A 17,626-nucleotide genomic window follows, 5' to 3' on the forward strand; every position below is an offset into this window, starting at 1 on the left:
ATGAATCGTCAGCGCAGCGGGTTAAGGAAGGGTAGAGGAAATGAGAGAAGGAAGTCAGCGCGGCTTTATAAAATGGCTCTGTGCAAATACATTCTTGCCTGGTAATATCGCGAGTGATTTTACCGACAAGGAGGTTGCAAATAGTGTCCTAGGCCTGCCAGAGGAGGACTTGGACGACGCGACGAAACGAGTGGTGACTAGGCTTGAGAATGGCTGGAGCCCATTCGAAGAGCTTGGAAAGGGCGGCAGTTAAGGTTATGCCCGATAACCTGTGGCAGCATTTGTCTGCCTGGTTCAGATAGCTTAACCCTATGTTTTCTCTTTATCTAACTATTCTAACCTTGTGATACTTTCTTAATACTATGTACATATACTATAGCCCCAGTTTATATTAATAGTGTATTAATGTTTGGCTAATCTCTTAAATCTATTATATGTTGTATCCTATGACTTTAAAAGTACATGAGAACCAGTGGTTCTCATGACATCTATCGTTGTGGTATATTTAAATAGTTAATCGATGAAGAGTGAGGAGCAAACGAGGGCCTCCGAGATTGATAGATTGATTTTGTAAGTACGAGTCCCAAAACTGATGGCGTTGACCTATCGCCAACGATAACCAAGTAATCACTCTGAACGAACAAATTTTGGCGGTAGACGTTGATATCGATCTACTCGGAAGGATTTGATGAGCCTAAATGGAAATCGCATTAGTTAATTACCCCAAATGGCTGTGTGGCTCAGCATCATGTATGGCTGTCGTCGTGCCTAATCCTCTTGACCTGAGCTTGTTCTCCATCTACCCGACTTTTTCTATGCGCCATGTTGATGAATTGTAGTCAAGGTCCGCATGTAAACCGCCGCCATCGAGAGAAGGACTTGGGATACAATCAAAGGGATACTTCGCGTGGAAGGTATACGTGGTTTCTACACCGGTGTATGTGCAAGCCTGGACCTCTGAGCTCGTGCTGTTCTTACCCCTGACTTAGCTGTCGGCTGGGATACTGAGACAATGTACGTAAACAACTCCTGGATTCTTTGTTGACATCAGCCATAAAAACGTTTGTGCCGTTACTTACGGCTCTACACGGTTCGCAATTTATGAGACTATCAAGGAGACAATCGGCAGATCTTTTTCAACACCACCGATATTCGCCCTGGCTCCTGTGGCAGCACTTTCGAGATTTTGTGGCGGTTTCGTGGAATCCCGCTAACATTGCCAACGTGCGAATGCAAAATGAGCAATCATTACCAACTCAGCTCTGCAAAAACTACCGTCACATCTTTAACGCGCTGTCAATTCTGGCACAAGAGGAAGGATAGAGGAGTTTCCTATAGGGTGCTTGGCCAACTGCATCCGAGGTGCAGCTATGACGGCGAGTCAACTGTCATCGTATGATCTATTCAAGCATCTCTTGGTCAACAAGTGTAAGTTGACCGATGACACGATCGCGCGAAGTGTATCGTCTGTTTTTGCGCCTTTAGTAGCCACCACCCTCTGTAACCCTATCGATGTTATCAAGACTCAGGTTATGGTATCCTCCCAGCGGGGTTTGACCATCTTTTCTACAGCAAGGACTATGACTACTAAGGAAGGATGCCGTTGGATGTGGCGAGGATGGCCGCCGAGCTTCAAACGCCTCGGACCACAAACTGTGGTAATTCTTGCGCTTTTGGAATAACATCGCTCTATATATAAGCGGTATAAGCAGACGGAGAGGATAATGTCGATGTAAAGACCTCGTGCTGCATATTTAATACTTGATGGAAGTCTACGACCAATATTTTAGGTCTCCACGCAGTTCTATTGTCAGTAGCACTGTACACGTTATCTCTAAGGGGCAGAAAGACCTTTTCAACCAATCGACTTAATACCCCTAAAAGTCATCGCTTATGCCAAAGCCTCGTGTGCTTCGTTCCAGCATCTTGTTCGACGTCCAATGTCATGAGAAAAGATGAAATATTTTAGGCTCTGAATTGTCACAAATTCGATCACATGATATCTCAATTAGATGCAAGGTCTGGATACAAGGCTTGAGCATGTGACTCGTCGGAGATAAAGACATAAGACCCACAGCGATGGAGTGATATCCATCAATGTCGTTGAGTGTGAAATGACCGTGAGCGACTGAATGGGATATCCTGATATCGCCAAGAAATACTTTTTCTTCTCAACTCTAAGCAAGTTCCGTTCCGACACTCAAAAAAGGTTGGTCATGAGCTATTCTTGGAACTTTGTTGCATGCATAGATCTACAAGCAGGGACGGAACGTCACAGTGCGCATACGACACAATATTCCTTGTCAATGGTATTGTCTTCCTCCTCCAGCCTCATTCCAGCCTCCTCGACGAACTACACCATAATTAAGCTGTGTGGTCTATACTTCCTGTTCTGGTCTGAATCCTCTCGGTCGCGGTACGTGTTTGTAACCTCGTGTAAGTCTAGAAATGCGAATATTAGTACCTCTATCTTTGGTTATATCTATGTATTGATTTATGGACTAGAAGTATTTCGGAGCGTTTGTGCTAGTTTATTTGGCATTGATGATCTAGAACAAGTCGAATATACAGATAATTGACATATCGAGGGTGAGTGCGGCGCATTCGTGTTATGTATGTTCTGAACACTATACTTCGAAGCAATACGTCAACAAACATACAAATAATTGACATTTCTTATTGTCACGGTTTTCATAGCACGCGGCGATCAAACAGCTCTTCATGAAAGTTTCGATTTTTACATCCACTACTGACGCAATTTTACCTTGTCCTACAACAGCTTATTCGTCCCTAATCCATGCAGCCGATTCGTCTTTATTCGCTACCGTTTATGTCTCTGATTGATATTTATAGCTCCACAGTTGCAATCGTCAAGTACGTAGGTCCCTATTCAGTATAACTAGAGAGTCTAAATAGAGTAGAGTTCTTAGTATGAATCTTGTGGAAAAGAGTATTTAGATGCCATAGTAGAACAGTTCCAACTTGCTCAATTAGATTCCCATCCGGATCACGAACATAGATGCTCCGAATTTTTCTGAGAGCCCCAGCTCTATTAAGGATCTTATCACCTTCAAGGACCCGTATACTATTATTACCAAACCCCTTGATTAAGCTCTGGAGCTTAAAACCGTCTTAGACTATGAAGCAGATGTCCGCAGTGCCAGGTAGAGAACTAGATGCCTTGGGTTCAAACTCTTTACCCTGCTGGTGCAGGTTGAACTTGTGCGTGCCGAACTTCAAGGCAGTTCGTGGGATGGAATAAGGGTCGCTAGGTGAGGTAAAGGTCTCTATTTTCATGCCGAGATACTTGGCATACCACTCGGCCGTAATAGATACGTTGTTATAAGTGAGGACGAGATGGTCAATAACCTTGGCAATGGCTAATGGTCGAGACATGGTGAGTGGGCAATGTATGTATAGTCTCTGGCGAAATCACGACTGTTCAGAAAAAAGGTTGGTCGATACGTAGGCTGTAAGTTTTGGCTTATAGCTTGGACAAAACAACTCAAGACTTAAAGCGAGTTGGGCGGTGTCTACTGGCGGAAAAAAGAAACCTTGCACAAGGGTATAGATGCCTGATGTAATGGTCACATGTTACATCTTAACTGTAGAGTCTAGGTCTATATCCAATGGGGAAGACAACTTTTGGCCGAGCAAAAGGCATGAGGCCGTTATCTTTACGCTGACAGCTATACTATCTTGGGACACTTGCTTTGGTAATCAAATTAGCAAAATACCATACTAAGACGCCAGGCATCCAAGACATAAAAATTCTAATTTAATGGAGAGTTTATACACTCCAAGCCGGCTATGATCTAAAACGCTGCTTCGTGTGGGTCCCGAGTAAGGTGCTTGCGCAAAGACGCAATCAAACGATGGCTCGATTTCCATGTTTTAAAATCTAATGCATCTTCAGCAATAAAGCATATGGCCTTTATGATGTCACTTCGGCCAATACTGGTTTTTCTAGGCGTAAAGATAACTAACGGCTGAACGCAACTGCTCTAGCCTTTATACTCCCAAGCCCCAGTGTTCGGGACAACTCTTGCAAGAAAAATAACTATTAGCCCACCGAAGATCTTAAGAAACGTGCCTATATCTCGGTTAGCCTGCGTAATAGTGTCAATAACGCTATTTGGTGCCTACAAATAGTGAATGTCCAACCGACTCCTGTTGCATTCAGAAGAGGAACGATTATAGCCGATATGGTCGCACCAAAAGCATACTGTAACACGTACTTGCTGCATACCACTTCAGAGCGTTCGGCAGGAAATATTTCTATTATCAGTCAACATTTGTTCCTAATGGCAAGATAGGGACGAACCAGCGGTATACGTATTAAGCCCATTCCAAGCCCCCATCAGGCCAACGCCAATCCAGAAAGCCATGACGATGGGCAACGCCAAGCCTCCGATTTTCTTTTCCAAACTCCATCCATAGAGAAGTAAAGAAACAGGCAATACGACAAAGAAATGGACCAGTCCGCTGTTCAGCCTGTCTTTGGGCAGGCGACTGCCGTCACGTTTTACAATGTATCGCTTGACAGCATGATCCGACATACGCCCACCTAGGACACTCCCAACGATGAAGCCCATCCCCGGTGCAATGTAGAAGAGGCCGCTGATTAAGGGCGTCGTGATATGGTATCGAGGAGTGATAATGTGTCTGACACATGTAAGCAGACCGTATTGTGAAATTGCAAGGAACCCGCATGTCAAGTCTGCTAGAAAGACTTGTGGCCGGAGAAACTGCTTTAAAATCTTGCTAGGGTTGAATCTTTTGAGGACTCCCGAGACAGATCGTTCCGATGCTGATAGCTTGCCATGAAGTTGCTGAACTTCGCTCTTAATAGTCGGGATGAAGAAGAAAGAGAGTACAAAGCCTAGGCCAGTCATTGAACACTGCAACCAGTAGATACTCCGCCAGTGGCTAAAAGTGATGATTATACCACTGATACATGGTCCTATTCATTGAGTTAGTAAGTTCAATCTCGGTGAGCACTGCTGCAAGGTTTACCTATAGCCGATCCCGCGACACTTCCAACTTGCATAAAACCGACAGCTCTACCGCGAACCAAAGGCTCGTAGATATCAGCAATGATAGTCTGACCAGCCACCATATAGTACGTGCCTGTAAGGCCTGAAAGCACTCTCAGCGCTGTGAAGCCTGGCAAGTTTGTCGCCACAGCAGTCCCAACAGATGTAGCCAGCATGAAGAGGATAGCGGCATTATAGCTGTGTCGTCGGCCGATTAACTCAGCGAGGGGAGACCATATCATCGAGGAGCATCCCATAGCAGCCAGAACGCCAGCATTCGTGGCATTGATGATTTCTGTTGTGGTTTTGAGATCGGAAGCGATCTCGGGAGTGGCTACAAGTAGCGATGTACTAGAAAACGTCACAACTAGACAATTCCAGCTGATGATGAATAAGATCAGATACTTGCGTCTATTGCCAAGCTCCTGTTGACCATCAGTGTTTGAGGGAGGTGAAAATTCGACTTCGTCCGCCGAGCCAGATTCGTTGGTCCACCATAAAGTTGGCATCTTGCTCGTGTATAGAAATAATGCTTATAATTAAATTTTCTGGTCCATTCTGCAGATATTTTTATCGTAACCGAGAATCGGAGCAAAAGGTGGACACCGAGCGCTCGGCGTCGGCAGGTTTCACACGGCGCCGACCCAAGGTTACCGAGATGCCGCCTTTGGGCCAATACATGCCCATCGATTTCTAATCCAAGCGTACATACAGGGGTCTGGGAACCTGTAGCGGAGGCAAAAGATATCTAATTGAATGAATTTTGGGTACTTTGCTGGGCTGAGGAACAGATTGCGGAAATACGGGTCGAGCGACGAATAAACATGTTTGAAGACTGTTGTTGTTGGTTCGAATAAAGAGTTTGCGTGTGCTGGATCTTCTGGGTGGTTCACGCAGGCAGACAAAGAAAGTACTACAGCGGGTCCACGAGGTACTCGAAGCCATCACTGCCAACGCAACGGATGGATTGTAATGGCCATATGCTAACGTCATATGCTTGTCAACATTTGTGTCTCACGCCGGCCCCAGGACCGCTACCTCAACGGCGACCATTCCTCCAGTCACCAGAGATACTCCCTACTGCACGATTGACATTTAGAGAGCAGAAGATGGTATTACTAGGCTCCTAGCTAGTAAACTCAAGCGACAATAGAGCATAGATCTTATACTAAATTGGATAATCTTTTGGGTCTGCCAGTCCGCCGTTGACGGGCTGTTAGTGGACACCCTTGAGGGTTGGTCTGTCTACTGGCAGCACACACCGCACCGCACGTATGAGCGGCATCTAGGACGCTCCTCACTTCACTGGAGACATTTTCTCAGCTGCCAAGGAAAAGGAAAGTTGTAGGGAGGAGATAGATGCTCACCTTGACATGGCGTCTTCGACAATCTTGATAACCTGTCCTTGATTTACTGTGTGGTCGGCGGCGTGCAGATTGTGTTATCGGCTGAGCTTCCGGCTGGTCCGACATGGTGCTATAGTCTCGTATCGAACGTTGCTGAAGGATGGACGAAAGTACGGGCTCGTTCAGTGGTGAATAAGGTGGGAGAGAATCAAGCAATACAAGATTAGAGTTACCGAACGTTCTATATTGAAAAGACATGACCGAAAAACTTTGGTAACCAATGTCAAGCAAAGGTTTGCTGCAATGACCATTGTCACATGCAAAGAGAAACGGTCGTTAAGGCTCGTTTAGCTTCTTCGTTTAGAAGAAGAGCGATGCACTTAAACGAAAGGAGGTCTGCGCTAAACTCCAGCTAATAAGCCACTGGGACCACTATTATCTAAGGGGGCAAAAAGTATCTAACCCGTTAAAGGTAGCTGGTCTGGATGAATCAAAGAGACTAGCTCAACTCAAATTAGATTCTGAGCTTAGAGTCGCTATACGAGATACGAAGACATAAACGAAGAGCCCACAACATGTAGGTTTGGCTCAGCTTAACGGCGTAGTTGAGTGTTTTTACTGGCCAAGAAGATATTTCACATCACGTCATTGCTTTCGTTTATTCTTGGCCAGCTTGGGCTATCTCGTATAATAATCAAGTAAACGAGAGAGGTGAATCTTACTACATTCAAGTGACTACAAGGCGTTGATTTGTGTTTGACAAAGCTTGTTTTCGCTTCCTTTTACTAGATCCATTTGATGGATCTTGATAGCTACATTCAGCACCTCTGCCAAGACAGTTGCGGCATGGCGATTGTCCAGAACACTGCAACGGTAGGATCAGTAATGAGGACCAAATAAGGGGACCAGACTGACTTTGACCTTGCGTCGCTGGCATTCAGTGCTACAATGATCCTGGTCAGCATATAAACTTGGTACAAGAACAAAAACATCTTACCAAGCATGGGAAGTATACTCTTCCCTCTTGCTAGATTTCTTCGTCGTCGAAGCCGAGGACATTTTTCGGTTCTCGTTTACCCCTCAAAAATAAACCGGGAAACGCGGGATTGAATGTCCAAGTTGGCTGAACAGCGCGACAGGCGAGCTCCATTCATTTTGCCCAGATCGTCATTTCCGCACTGAAGTGCCGAGGCAGATCCACTAACTGTATTGGTATGTCATGTCAGTCACTTCCCCGCAATTTCAGAACCTGGGGTTACTTATCGATACACTACCTCTGTAGTTGGCTTGAACACGCCAGACAAATACGGCTTCAATAATAAAGTTTATATCTCTATATGTAGTACTATAATATCATCCAATAAACAATATATCAGCTACTCTAATACAACGAGCTATCATCGGCAAGGACTATATAAGCCAGGAGGCTCAAGCTTACATCCACTCCGTCCCCGTAAATCCAGAGCACAAGTGCATTGCTACGGCTGATGCGACGTGGCAACACATTTGAAAACCTCAAGGATCCGAGCCTCAACACGCTGGGGGCGGGGTCATGGTTCGAAGCTGCTACTGGCAAGCGTCTGTGTCGAAAGCTAGCCTTCCCACCAAGTGTTAGTGGATTTGATCAGCTCAGTAAGTCCATCCAGGGCAAAAGGTATAAATAACAGGTACCTCCCCCCTTGTATCCATGACAATACTGCTTGCTAATTCGAACTCAATCTTAAATATGCAGACTAAGTTATAATTACAACCTAAATGCTTTATTAATTGGCTCTCTTAGTAATTAATTCCTGAAGTTGCTCGTTGCAAGCGGAAGCAACTTTGGTGAAGCAGACACCAATGCGCTAATTGTTGGCGTGGTTGATATTCCCCAGTAGGTACCTTCATGCTGGGGTCGAGTCTTTAGATCTTATGCCACGGCGTGATTTATTAGCACTTGTACACATTCCTTTGCTGACAGCTGAGACCTGTGGCTGAGAGCTTATATCAGCACACAACACTTAGTGCATACCCTTATGCTAGCCAGTCTAGTAGTTCCCTCCAAAACACACTTCGTGCTGCATAACAATGATGCCAGGCCTGCCAAACGTAACACTCTCGCGGCAGCTACGTTAATAAGATCAGGCGACGGTTATATTAAGAGCGGCTTATACTACTAAAGCTATCTTGATGGATTTTCCTCTCCTAGCCCTCTATTACCCTGATATCAATACCTATCACCTTCTCAATAGTACAACTTCTCTTAAGGATTAATAAGTGTCTTGAATCTCACTTCCGGGTCATACTTTCGACGCAGCTCAATCAGTCTATCCCAGTGTGACCCATAGGCCTATGAACAAGTTAGACGTGCGACTTTATCAACAACGTATATCTTACCAGTTTAGTATCCACCAATTCATCTGAGCTCGTAGGGAGGACGTTGTATTCCTGTGATCCAACGATGTCTTCCGGGGCATGCTGAATAAGTTGACGCGACATTTCGTTCTGTAGCACCGTGCCGTCTGATGGGCTGCCAACTGCTGCCAATATATAATGCCTGAGGTTCGTGGGCCGAGGCCATGCAACCTCGGCAACGCCTCCAACCGGCGGACTCTGCGACCATATTAGTTGCCGGTCTCGGCAGCGGTAAGGGTCATAGAGGACTTCTTACGAAGACAAGAAATTCTGGAACGATCATGGTCAAATTGTGAATGTCTTTGTCGATTGCAGCAATCTTGTCAGGCCATGTGAGAGCTCGGAGGACTGTATCCTCATTCGCGTCCGCAAGGCCCATTGCCAAGACGTGCAATTCGGCCATGGATCTGTTCATACCGCTGATGTTCACTACAAAGAAGAGTCAAATCTGCCGCACTTTGCAATTGAGGAGAAACTTACTCTGCATATCGAGGACTGATTTAATGTCGCCTACCCTGGTCTTGTCGATGGCCCCTGGCATCTCCAGTGCCCAACGAAATGCTTCACGGCCGTGGCTCTCTCCGCAAGCATCATAAACTTGGAGAACAATGACGTCTCCAGTGAAAGTACTCAACTGGTCCGTCTCCAATACCGCAAGGAGCAAGTGCTGCTGTACGACAAAGGTCAAAAAGTTCAACTTGGGATGCTGCGGCTTTGATATGAAGTCATGGATTTTACTTGCAAGCGCCTGTAAGTGATCTTTTGGAATCAAGATCATGCCCGACCAGATTCTCGTTGGATACTGATGGGCTCGTAGCACAACCTTTGTCATGACTGGTAGAGTTAGTCTGTGGAGCGTGCGGCATAAGGACAAGAATGACATACTGCCAAAACCACCTCCACTCCCTCGGAGGGCCCATATAAGCTCTGGCTTAGTCGAAGCCATGACGATGGAACCATCGTACTTTACGACTTCCGCATCGATGAAATTGATAGGATCAGATATCATGCCGAATTCGCTGCTCATCCAGGAAAATCCGCCGTGAAGAATAGATCCACCAACCCCAACACTGGGAGTCCTGGCATAGGTCACTGCCAACAGATGCTATGTCAGCTACAGTAAGAACCCCTGTGTCGCATCATTCATTCTCAAGAAGGGAGTGTACTAACAGCTGTATTCAGGATCAAGCTCTTTCATTCGCTCCGCGGCCTCAGCCTACGTCATCCCCACGACGACTGTTGCGAGCTTCTTCTCGGCGTCATAGTCAAAGTCAGTAAAGCCCAGGAGGCTGACTATGACATCTCGGGCTGAAGGAGACTTGAATCCCCGGCCGCGGATGTGAAAGTCCAAGTCTGACTTGTAAAGGAAACGCATCATTTCGGCGAGGGAGTCAGCGCAGCTAGGGATAAGTACAACAGCAGGTTGGCAGTTAGCGCTGGCAGAAAATGTTGCTGTATGGCGGGAATAGTCGTCATGGTCCCGGGTAATGAGATCGTTCGGGCTCAGCTGGTTTGTCAATGGCTTGAGCTTGGTGAGAACTGCCTCAACCTCGTTGCGGTGCGTCATGTTGAAGAATTCTAAAGCGTCGTAGTATGTTCTTGCAATGAATGTTATTGTAAGTATTTATTGCAAAGAGATGAATGATCGTACAGAAATTCATCATTTCTAGATGGACGGGGACTTGGATCTTGAGGGTATCTATCCCAGCTTCTACACAGAGACATCATTGGCTGCATTGCAGCATCGATATGCGACCGCGCTAGTCCGACACTAGGCCGAAGGCTCCATCTTCATACAGAAAGCAAGGAAGGAGAATTAGTCACTAGTGCCGTGTTGATAGCGGAGTAGCGTCGGAGTAGCGTCGGTTTAGCGCGTCCATTAGAAGTTTAGAACCCAAACGATTTGTCCCTGGGGAAGGCCGGTCTTAATGTTGCCATTCCGCATATTGTAATCTATTATTCTTGCTTTATATTGCTCTCATCTGTCAACTCCTACACTGTCGGCAGTTGTATGGAGACTAGCATAAGGTTTATTATCAAGGTATTACTAATTGGTCGACGATAACCGAGGCTGGAACTTAATTTGGAAGATAAGTCATATCCGCTCTTCTGCATATGAATGAGGTTTGTTTGGATCATTCTGCGGTGCGAGACTAGAGAGGATTTGCTTTCGGATGACACATTTTGAAAGCGCTGCTAGTTCGAAAAGCTGACGTATTTCTTATCCGCCCTTTCCGACGAACTGTTTGGCACGCTCTAGCTATCGAGTCACATCAGTTATATAAAGCACCGTTCCTATACCCTCAGCTTATATATGACGATATTCGAATCTAACTCGCTTCCCATAAACAAGCTCTACACAAGAGAACTTCCCAACCTCACGGACTTTTATACCGTCTCATCATGTCCTCTATCGTGGCCGTTGCAGGGGGTTCCCGTGGACTGGGTCGTGCTATTGTTGAGGCGATCCTTGCCGACAACAAATATCATGTCTTCATTCTTAGTCGACAGGTAAGTCTTGATCCCTAAGATCTTAGGGAATATGATCAATGGCTAACGAACTCTCCAGACGAGCGAAGAGGGAGAGAAAGAGATAGGTGCAAGAGTTCTGCAAGTCGACTACAGCGACATCGATAACATCAAGACTCTACTGGAGCATCACAAAATTGATACTGTTATCTCAGCCCTTAGTGCTAAGGCGATCGGATTATACGAGATGAATCTTGCTGTCGCTTCCGAAAAGTCCAATGTCACCACCAGGTATATTCCTAGCATTTGGGGTATTAAATACCCCGCGAGGCAAGTAGTAGTGTAAGGTCTCTATATTCATGACCTCTGACTAACTCTCTGCTAGCTCGCCTCTACCATTTGGTCCACCCAAGGCCGCTGTGATGGACTTCCTCAAGACAACGGACTTGGAATATTCCGCATGGTATACCGGTTTTTTCGTCGATTACTACGTCTCGCCTCCCCTTAAGTCACCTCTTGATCACTGGACCGTTTTTATCGATATTGCAAATCGTACTGCGGCGCTGCCGGGAAGCGGTGACGTTCCCGTTGCCATGAGCTACACGATGGATGTTGCAAAGTTTGTCGCCGGATCGCTTTCCCTATCTAAGTGGGAGAGAGAGACGCTCATCTACAATGACAAATTGACAATGAATCAATACGTCCAGGTTGTTGAAGAAGTTAGAGGAGAGAAGATACAAGTGACATACGACTCTCTGGACTTGCTGAAGTCGGGGAAAATCACGGAACTTCCCAGTCATCCTCCCATGTACGAGTCTGTTTCTAAAGATGTCATTCAGAGCTTTCTGGCAGCTTTCGGAATTCTGTTTGAAACGGGCGAGTTCGACCTCAGGGAAGGTTATCGTATCCAGGATGGCTTACCAAGTCTAAAGCTTCAGAACTTTAGAGATCTTCTGACACAGGGTCAGTAAGAAGTTATCCAAAGGTTATCTCGCTGCGGCAAAGAGAGACTACCCTACGGACGCTGCATGGGGACCAGAAATCCGTGCATGGCACTAAGTGGGCTATACAGTTGGTTTGATTGGTTGTTTGACCCACAACCAATAAGTGGCTTACTAATCTCAGAAAATATGGCTAGATAGCTCTCATTGCGAAGAAATAGAGTCAACACTATTATCCTATCTTCATTCTAAACGACATGCCATCCACAAATGGCGGCATCAAGATCAGCCAGAAATGCATGCTTCCCGTGTTCTGCCCAGAAACGTGCCTGTGATAGACAGCTGCCTACTTGTAGTCGCTGTGCACAGTAGGTTCCCATCATGCAACAATAGCTCTCGGAAGCATCGCTAACTAAGTTACCAGGCACAATGTGAGATGTGGTTATAGCCAGCCAATGCCCTTGCAGGATTTATCAACCGAACTGTCCGTTCTCAACTTTAATACCACGGCGCTCCCTCCGTTATTTACCTTATCTCTTCTGCAGTTGCGAAGCATACGAAAGAAGCAGAACCAGACTGCAACAGGGCATCATGAGTTGGATGCTGTTCTTACATCGCTTTTCTTCAATACTCTTGAGGGACTTGGTTTGGGATTGCAGGAGGTTATCGACATCTATTTCCAATCTACACACCAATGGCTGCCCATAATTCACCCTGTCACCATCAGACAAAAGGCTGCAGCGTTGAGGAATACGCCGTGTGCTAAAGTCGCATGCCTTTTGTTTCACTTTCTTCTTGTTCTTCCACCTTGCTCCTCGAATTTCCTTTCAGACATCGATGTCTTGTCGTGTTTATATCATGACTGCAAAACCTTATTCTCACTTTTTCAAGCACACTATCGGAATGAACTTACTACAATACAGTCAGGTCTCTTGCTTGCCTTGTATGAGCAAAGTCGTGGCTGCTATTCTGATGCGTATGTAACTCTAACGACCTGCATGAGTTTGGGTTATATATCGCGCTTGAACATCCCCTCGGTTGGGCCGATAATTGTGGAGGACGAAGGAATGCGTGTCTGGTGGGCAATTTACTTCCTCGGAATTTTGAATAATTACTCGTCCAAAGAGTGCGACCGATTGCCAATCATCCGCGAAGCTAGTGTAGGCGAAGTTCTGCCAGGGGATGATGTATCATGGAGCGAATCCTCCTGTCCAACATATTCTGCATCCCCGGCAACCCTGTCTTTTTCAAGAGAACAAAGCCCAACAAATCCAGGTCGATTTTCCCACTTAATACAAGCTGTCTTCAGTCTGCAACGTGTTCTACAATTGACCAGGAAAGCTTTTTCGCTCACAGACTCATCTTTTGAGGATGAATTGTGGAAGCTTGATTCATATCTTCAACAGGAGATACATGGCGCATTGAGCATATCTCAATTGAATGTGCAGCATTCATATTCCGTTCTGTCCATGTACCTTATGTAAGTCAATCCTCGACAGAATCATTGGCCTGACTCAAGGTTCATTGACTGTGATAGCTCGATAATCGAACTGCACACAACCAGGCTACTGCGCTTGAGTAATCAAAACAACATCGAGAATTCAACAGAGCTATCTATAGCGGCTCTAGAAACGGCCTTAAAGGTCGTAGGAGATTTACTACATGCGGATGGTCTCGGGAATATTCTCGACGTAAAACAAATGCCTCTTACGGCGTTGTTGCTCCTGAAAAATGCAGGATCGACAGTCTTGCTGTTGGAATCGCAATATGAGCGTCAGACTGGGGATGTACTTCAAACCATTCTTGAAGTATTACGTGCACGGGCAAGTGGGCGATGGCGCGCAGCAGGTCAGTCTTTCGCCCTGATTTTCCTCGGCAAATTAACTCAGCTTCCTCTACTAGACGATATTCGGTTGGAACTCCAAAAGGCAAGGGACAGAGATTTACATTATAGAACTACAATTCCAATGTAAAACTTGCCGTAATGGCCCTTCAAGCTTCGAAAAGACCTGGTATAGAGCCTTTGGGAAGCAAGGTACAAGCTTGTGATAATCTTGAGTCTGGTGGAATTGATATTCTTAAGGCCAAAAACCTCCTAAGCTGTAGGAAAATGCAACTTTCCAGTCTTGATCCTCAATGTCTTTCCAAATACTTGTAATAAAATAATAATAAGAAATGCAAAAGCACAAATACCAGCCTGGGTACCAAAGCTGACTTTAGCGCCTACCGAATGAGCCCACTTGACTTGAAAATAGCTGATAATAAACCCTCCAGCAGCTACAGGGTGTCAGCAGTAGTCGGTAAAATGTTGTATGAATAGGAATACGTTAACTTACTTCGAGCAAAATTAATCCATGCAGAGACCTCCCCTGATGCTTCTGGATAACTGTCGAGGTTATACGCATTCAGAGCAACTGTGGTTACCATTATACCAAAGACATATAGGCCCCAGAACAGGGCTGTAATCATGAAATGATACCCGTCTTCAAGAGCGAAACCCAGTCCGACTAAACCAGCAAGCATGAACGGTGTACTCAGCCAAATTGCACGCAGTCTGATTTCTGGCTCAAAGTGACCGTTGTGCGTCTTGATGAATTGGCGTGCAATTCCATCATGCAGCCAGTGGCCAACTACCTCACCCAAAATAGCGCCAACAACCGGTGTGAAATAGAAAAAGCCGATCTGCTTAGGACCAAAGTTGTATAATGGTGTGAGGAAGATTGACAAGGTTGTGTTGATGCCAACAACCCACGCAAAGGTCAGTAGGTAGTAAAGGCAAGACAGGAAGACAGTAGGCTTAATGATGACACGAAAGGGTCGCACGCAAGCCTGACCGAAGCTGTTGCGGAGGTGGCGAGATTGATACTGGGCAAAGCCCAACAGGTTGGCGACACGTGATCCTCTGGGTGGTTGATTCGCTGTAGTGATGCGACGGTCATAGTAGGTCTCTTCTACAAACAGGATTGTAAGAATGAGCGCAAGTGAAGTCTGTTATGCTTCGGTCAGCTTTAAACTTCAGGTTACAAAGACTGTAGTAAGTCGCACCTCAGCAAAGTAGACCCAGAATGCAACGGGCCACGGGAGTGTCGTGATGATGAAGGCAGTCAACAGTGGTCCCATATATGGAGAGAGGATAATAAAAGCAGCCCAAATGTTAATCTTGCGAGCACGTTCGTGGAAAAAGAACATGTCAAAAATGAACATCAATCCTCCGCCTTGGGATACAGTGCTAAAGAAGCCATTCAGGATACGAGCAGCCATGAAAGACTCAAAGGTCGTAGCAGCTGCACACCAGGCAGCTGTGGCTGTGGCGAGGACAAGAAAATAGAATAAAACGGGCAGACGGCCTGCCCATGCGGAGAGAGCCACAACAAAGATACCGCCTGCACCAAGCATGAAAACGTTTCCTACTTGCGAGTGGTTAACTGTGTCTGGACTCATGTTCCATTGCCTAATGAAATCCCATTAATAGGATGATCTCTCTTGTGAACAAGTCTTAACTTACTCTGCCTGAGGAATGAGAGTAACAGCGCCGGTAGCACTACCGTAATCAGGAAGAAAGGCTGCGAAACTGATGATGAAAAGAACCACATGTTTCTTGACAGGACTCCAGTTGAGAGGATCACGCGCATCGTCAGAAGGTTGTGGAATCAGAACAGTATGGCCATCCTTGGCGGTCTTGAGATTGCCATGGTGTTCAGTGTCGACCTTGGCTATATAGCCTTCTGAATCTTTGAGATCTGAAGGCAATGCAGCCTCGCTGACTTGTTCATCCATTGACTGCTCTGGTTTAAGATAGTCCATGCTGGTGTGAGCTAAGATCTATAGTGATTGATTTGTAAGTAGCTTGTCACTGAGCTCAGATGCAACAAAAGGGAAACTATACGGACTCCAATAAATGGGCTGCCCAGAAGTGAAGGTCTGCTTTAAGAAGATCTGCAACAGAGGGGAAGTCCATGCTTTATGTTTGGACTCTCCAGCCTGCTATTAGGACCTCCGGCAGTATTGTGGCCGGATCTGATCCCCGGATGCGGGGAAATAGGATGTGATGCGAGATCCGATCTAGAGTCTATGATCCCCCTGGAGCGCGGGGCCCCGCGTCTGCAAGTACTCTAACCTCCGGAAGAACATCCGGTTTCTCGGAAAACATTAAACTCAAATTCGAATCTTCCGCCTTCCGGTCTCAACATCTCAAGTTTTCCGGGACATCCGGATCTTCCGGTCCAATACAAAACAAAACAACTGAGTGCGATATTTTAATGATCTATTTCGGCGTGAAAATCTGTTAAACGAACAGCCTCTCAGTAGTTGGTTAGGTTCATCACTGCAACAATTTCTGCAAACCCAACATGAAAGACTTTGAGTACAATGTCCAGACAAACCGGGTTGTCTTTGCTTCCGGCAGTATCAGAAAACTCCCAGCCGAGATCAAGCGCCTTCAGGTTTCCCGACCACTCCTCCTTTGTACGCCTGGGAAGAGCCGCCTCGCAGATCAACTGTCTGCTATCATCAAAGATGCTTCTATAGATGTTGCTGGTATCTTTCCCTACGCGACAGCACACACCCCAACATCGGTAACAGAGCAAGGAACTGTCTTTCTGGGCTCTGTATCAGCAGACTGCGTTGTTTCTATCGGCGGAGGATCGGTGATTGGACTCGGAAAGGCCATCTCTATCCGTTCAGGGGTACCTCACATCTGCATTCCAACGACTTATTCGGGCTCGGAAATGACTCCCATTCTCGGCGAAACGCAAGACGGCCTCAAAACTACTCGATCTGACCCTAAGATCCTGCCTGCTGTAGTCATCTACGATGTGGACTTCACCTTAACCTTACCACCTATAATCTGCAGCACATCCGGAATCAACGCAATCGCCCACGCAATTGAGGCACTCTACGCCCCAAATGCCAACCCAATCAATTCTATACTTGCCCTTGAAGGCATAAAATCATTGGCTGAAGCTCTGCCTCAAATTGTCGAAAACCCCAACTCTAAGGCTCCTCGAGATCAGGCTCTGTATGGTGCATGGCTTTGTGGTACAGCCCTAGGTAACTCATCAATGGGACTCCATCACAAAATCTGCCATGTGCTCGGTGGATCGTGTGGACTTCCTCATGCTGAAACGCACACTGTTATGCTTCCCCATTCCTTGTCTTACAATGCACCCTGTATCCCTGAACAGATGGCCAAACTAGCCGCTGTTCTCCCCGGAAGCGACGGGGATGCGCTGAAAGGATTAGACTTACTATTGGGAAAGCTGCCAGTACCCCACGGATTAAAGGAGTTGGGAATGAAAGAAAGTGACATTGAGAGAGCAGCTCAGATTGCCACAAGTAACCAATACCCCAATCCGCGACCTTTGGAGTTCAAATGGGTTTTTGAACTACTGCGGCGAGCTTGGGCTGGGGAGCCTGGAAAAGCAAATTTACAGTAAATAGC

At 46.2% G+C, this 17,626-nt stretch overlaps 7 protein-coding genes across 8 annotated transcripts; 2 read left to right on the forward strand and 5 right to left on the reverse strand.

The window, feature by feature from the left end:
* Positions 1-2,836: 2,836 nt before the first annotated feature.
* FOXG_13019 (biphenyl-2,3-diol 1,2-dioxygenase) lies at positions 2,837-3,523 on the reverse strand. The gene has a single exon (XM_018392963.1). It carries the CDS (start codon positions 3,394-3,396, stop codon positions 3,133-3,135), a length of 264 nt encoding a protein of 87 aa, XP_018251587.1. The 5' UTR covers positions 3,397-3,523; the 3' UTR covers positions 2,837-3,132.
* A 218-nt stretch (positions 3,524-3,741) lies between these two features.
* Positions 3,742-5,628, reverse strand: FOXG_20838 (uncharacterized protein). Of its 2 annotated transcripts, XM_018401149.1 has the most exons (4): positions 5,017-5,628; positions 4,325-4,963; positions 4,147-4,278; positions 3,742-4,093 (listed from the first exon to the last, which is right to left on the reverse strand). In XM_018401149.1, the coding sequence occupies exons 1-4, from the start codon at positions 5,543-5,545 to the stop codon at positions 4,005-4,007; spliced, it is 1,389 nt and encodes a 462-aa protein (XP_018251588.1). In that variant the 5' UTR covers positions 5,546-5,628; the 3' UTR covers positions 3,742-4,004. The 2 variants fall into 2 exon arrangements, with proteins under 2 accessions (XP_018251588.1, XP_018251589.1); XM_018401150.1 differs by having other exon boundaries at positions 4,147-4,963.
* A 2,996-nt stretch (positions 5,629-8,624) lies between these two features.
* On the reverse strand, positions 8,625-9,974 carry FOXG_13020 (uncharacterized protein; the record flags this gene model as incomplete). The annotated part of the gene is made up of 6 exons (XM_018392964.1): positions 8,625-8,711; positions 8,759-8,974; positions 9,033-9,205; positions 9,257-9,610; positions 9,662-9,868; positions 9,947-9,974. 6 exons carry the CDS (start codon positions 9,972-9,974, stop codon positions 8,625-8,627), a joined length of 1,065 nt encoding a protein of 354 aa, XP_018251590.1.
* Positions 9,975-9,992: 18 nt separating this feature from the next.
* Positions 9,993-10,343, reverse strand: FOXG_20839 (uncharacterized protein; the record flags this gene model as incomplete). Its single annotated transcript, XM_018401151.1, has 1 exon — positions 9,993-10,343. One exon carries the CDS (start codon positions 10,341-10,343, stop codon positions 9,993-9,995), a length of 351 nt encoding a protein of 116 aa, XP_018251591.1.
* An 836-nt stretch (positions 10,344-11,179) lies between these two features.
* On the forward strand, positions 11,180-12,216 carry FOXG_13021 (uncharacterized protein; the record flags this gene model as incomplete). The annotated part of the gene is made up of 3 exons (XM_018392965.1): positions 11,180-11,287; positions 11,346-11,536; positions 11,631-12,216. The coding sequence occupies 3 exons, from the start codon at positions 11,180-11,182 to the stop codon at positions 12,214-12,216; spliced, it is 885 nt and encodes a 294-aa protein (XP_018251592.1).
* A 2,065-nt stretch (positions 12,217-14,281) lies between these two features.
* Positions 14,282-16,097, reverse strand: FOXG_13022 (uncharacterized protein; the record flags this gene model as incomplete). Its single annotated transcript, XM_018392966.1, has 4 exons — positions 15,692-16,097; positions 15,232-15,637; positions 14,523-15,174; positions 14,282-14,463 (listed from the first exon to the last, which is right to left on the reverse strand). Exons 1-4 carry the CDS (start codon positions 15,988-15,990, stop codon positions 14,282-14,284), a joined length of 1,539 nt encoding a protein of 512 aa, XP_018251593.1. The 5' UTR covers positions 15,991-16,097.
* A 328-nt stretch (positions 16,098-16,425) lies between these two features.
* Positions 16,426-17,621, forward strand: FOXG_13023 (uncharacterized protein; the record flags this gene model as incomplete). The annotated part of the gene is made up of 1 exon (XM_018392967.1): positions 16,426-17,621. Exon 1 carries the CDS (start codon positions 16,536-16,538, stop codon positions 17,619-17,621), a length of 1,086 nt encoding a protein of 361 aa, XP_018251594.1. The 5' UTR covers positions 16,426-16,535.
* Between the last annotated feature and the right edge of the window lie 5 nt (positions 17,622-17,626).

Source organism: Fusarium oxysporum, chromosome 9, assembly GCF_000149955.1.
Source record: "Fusarium oxysporum f. sp. lycopersici 4287 chromosome 9, whole genome shotgun sequence".
Lineage (NCBI taxonomy): Eukaryota > Fungi > Ascomycota > Sordariomycetes > Hypocreales > Nectriaceae > Fusarium > Fusarium oxysporum.

Coding starts and splice junctions, on each gene's coding strand:
- FOXG_20838 (XM_018401149.1), bottom strand. CDS start 5,545: ATGCCAACTTTATGGTGGACCAACGAATCTGGCTCGGCGGACGAAGTC. Junction 4,964..5,016: donor TGTCGCGGGATCGGCTATAG/GTAAACCTTGCA, acceptor CTCAATGAATAG/GACCATGTATCAGTGGTATA. Junction 4,279..4,324: donor GCTTAATACGTATACCGCTG/GTTCGTCCCTAT, acceptor GACTGATAATAG/AAATATTTCCTGCCGAACGC.
- FOXG_13019 (XM_018392963.1), bottom strand. CDS start 3,396: ATGTCTCGACCATTAGCCATTGCCAAGGTTATTGACCATCTCGTCCTC.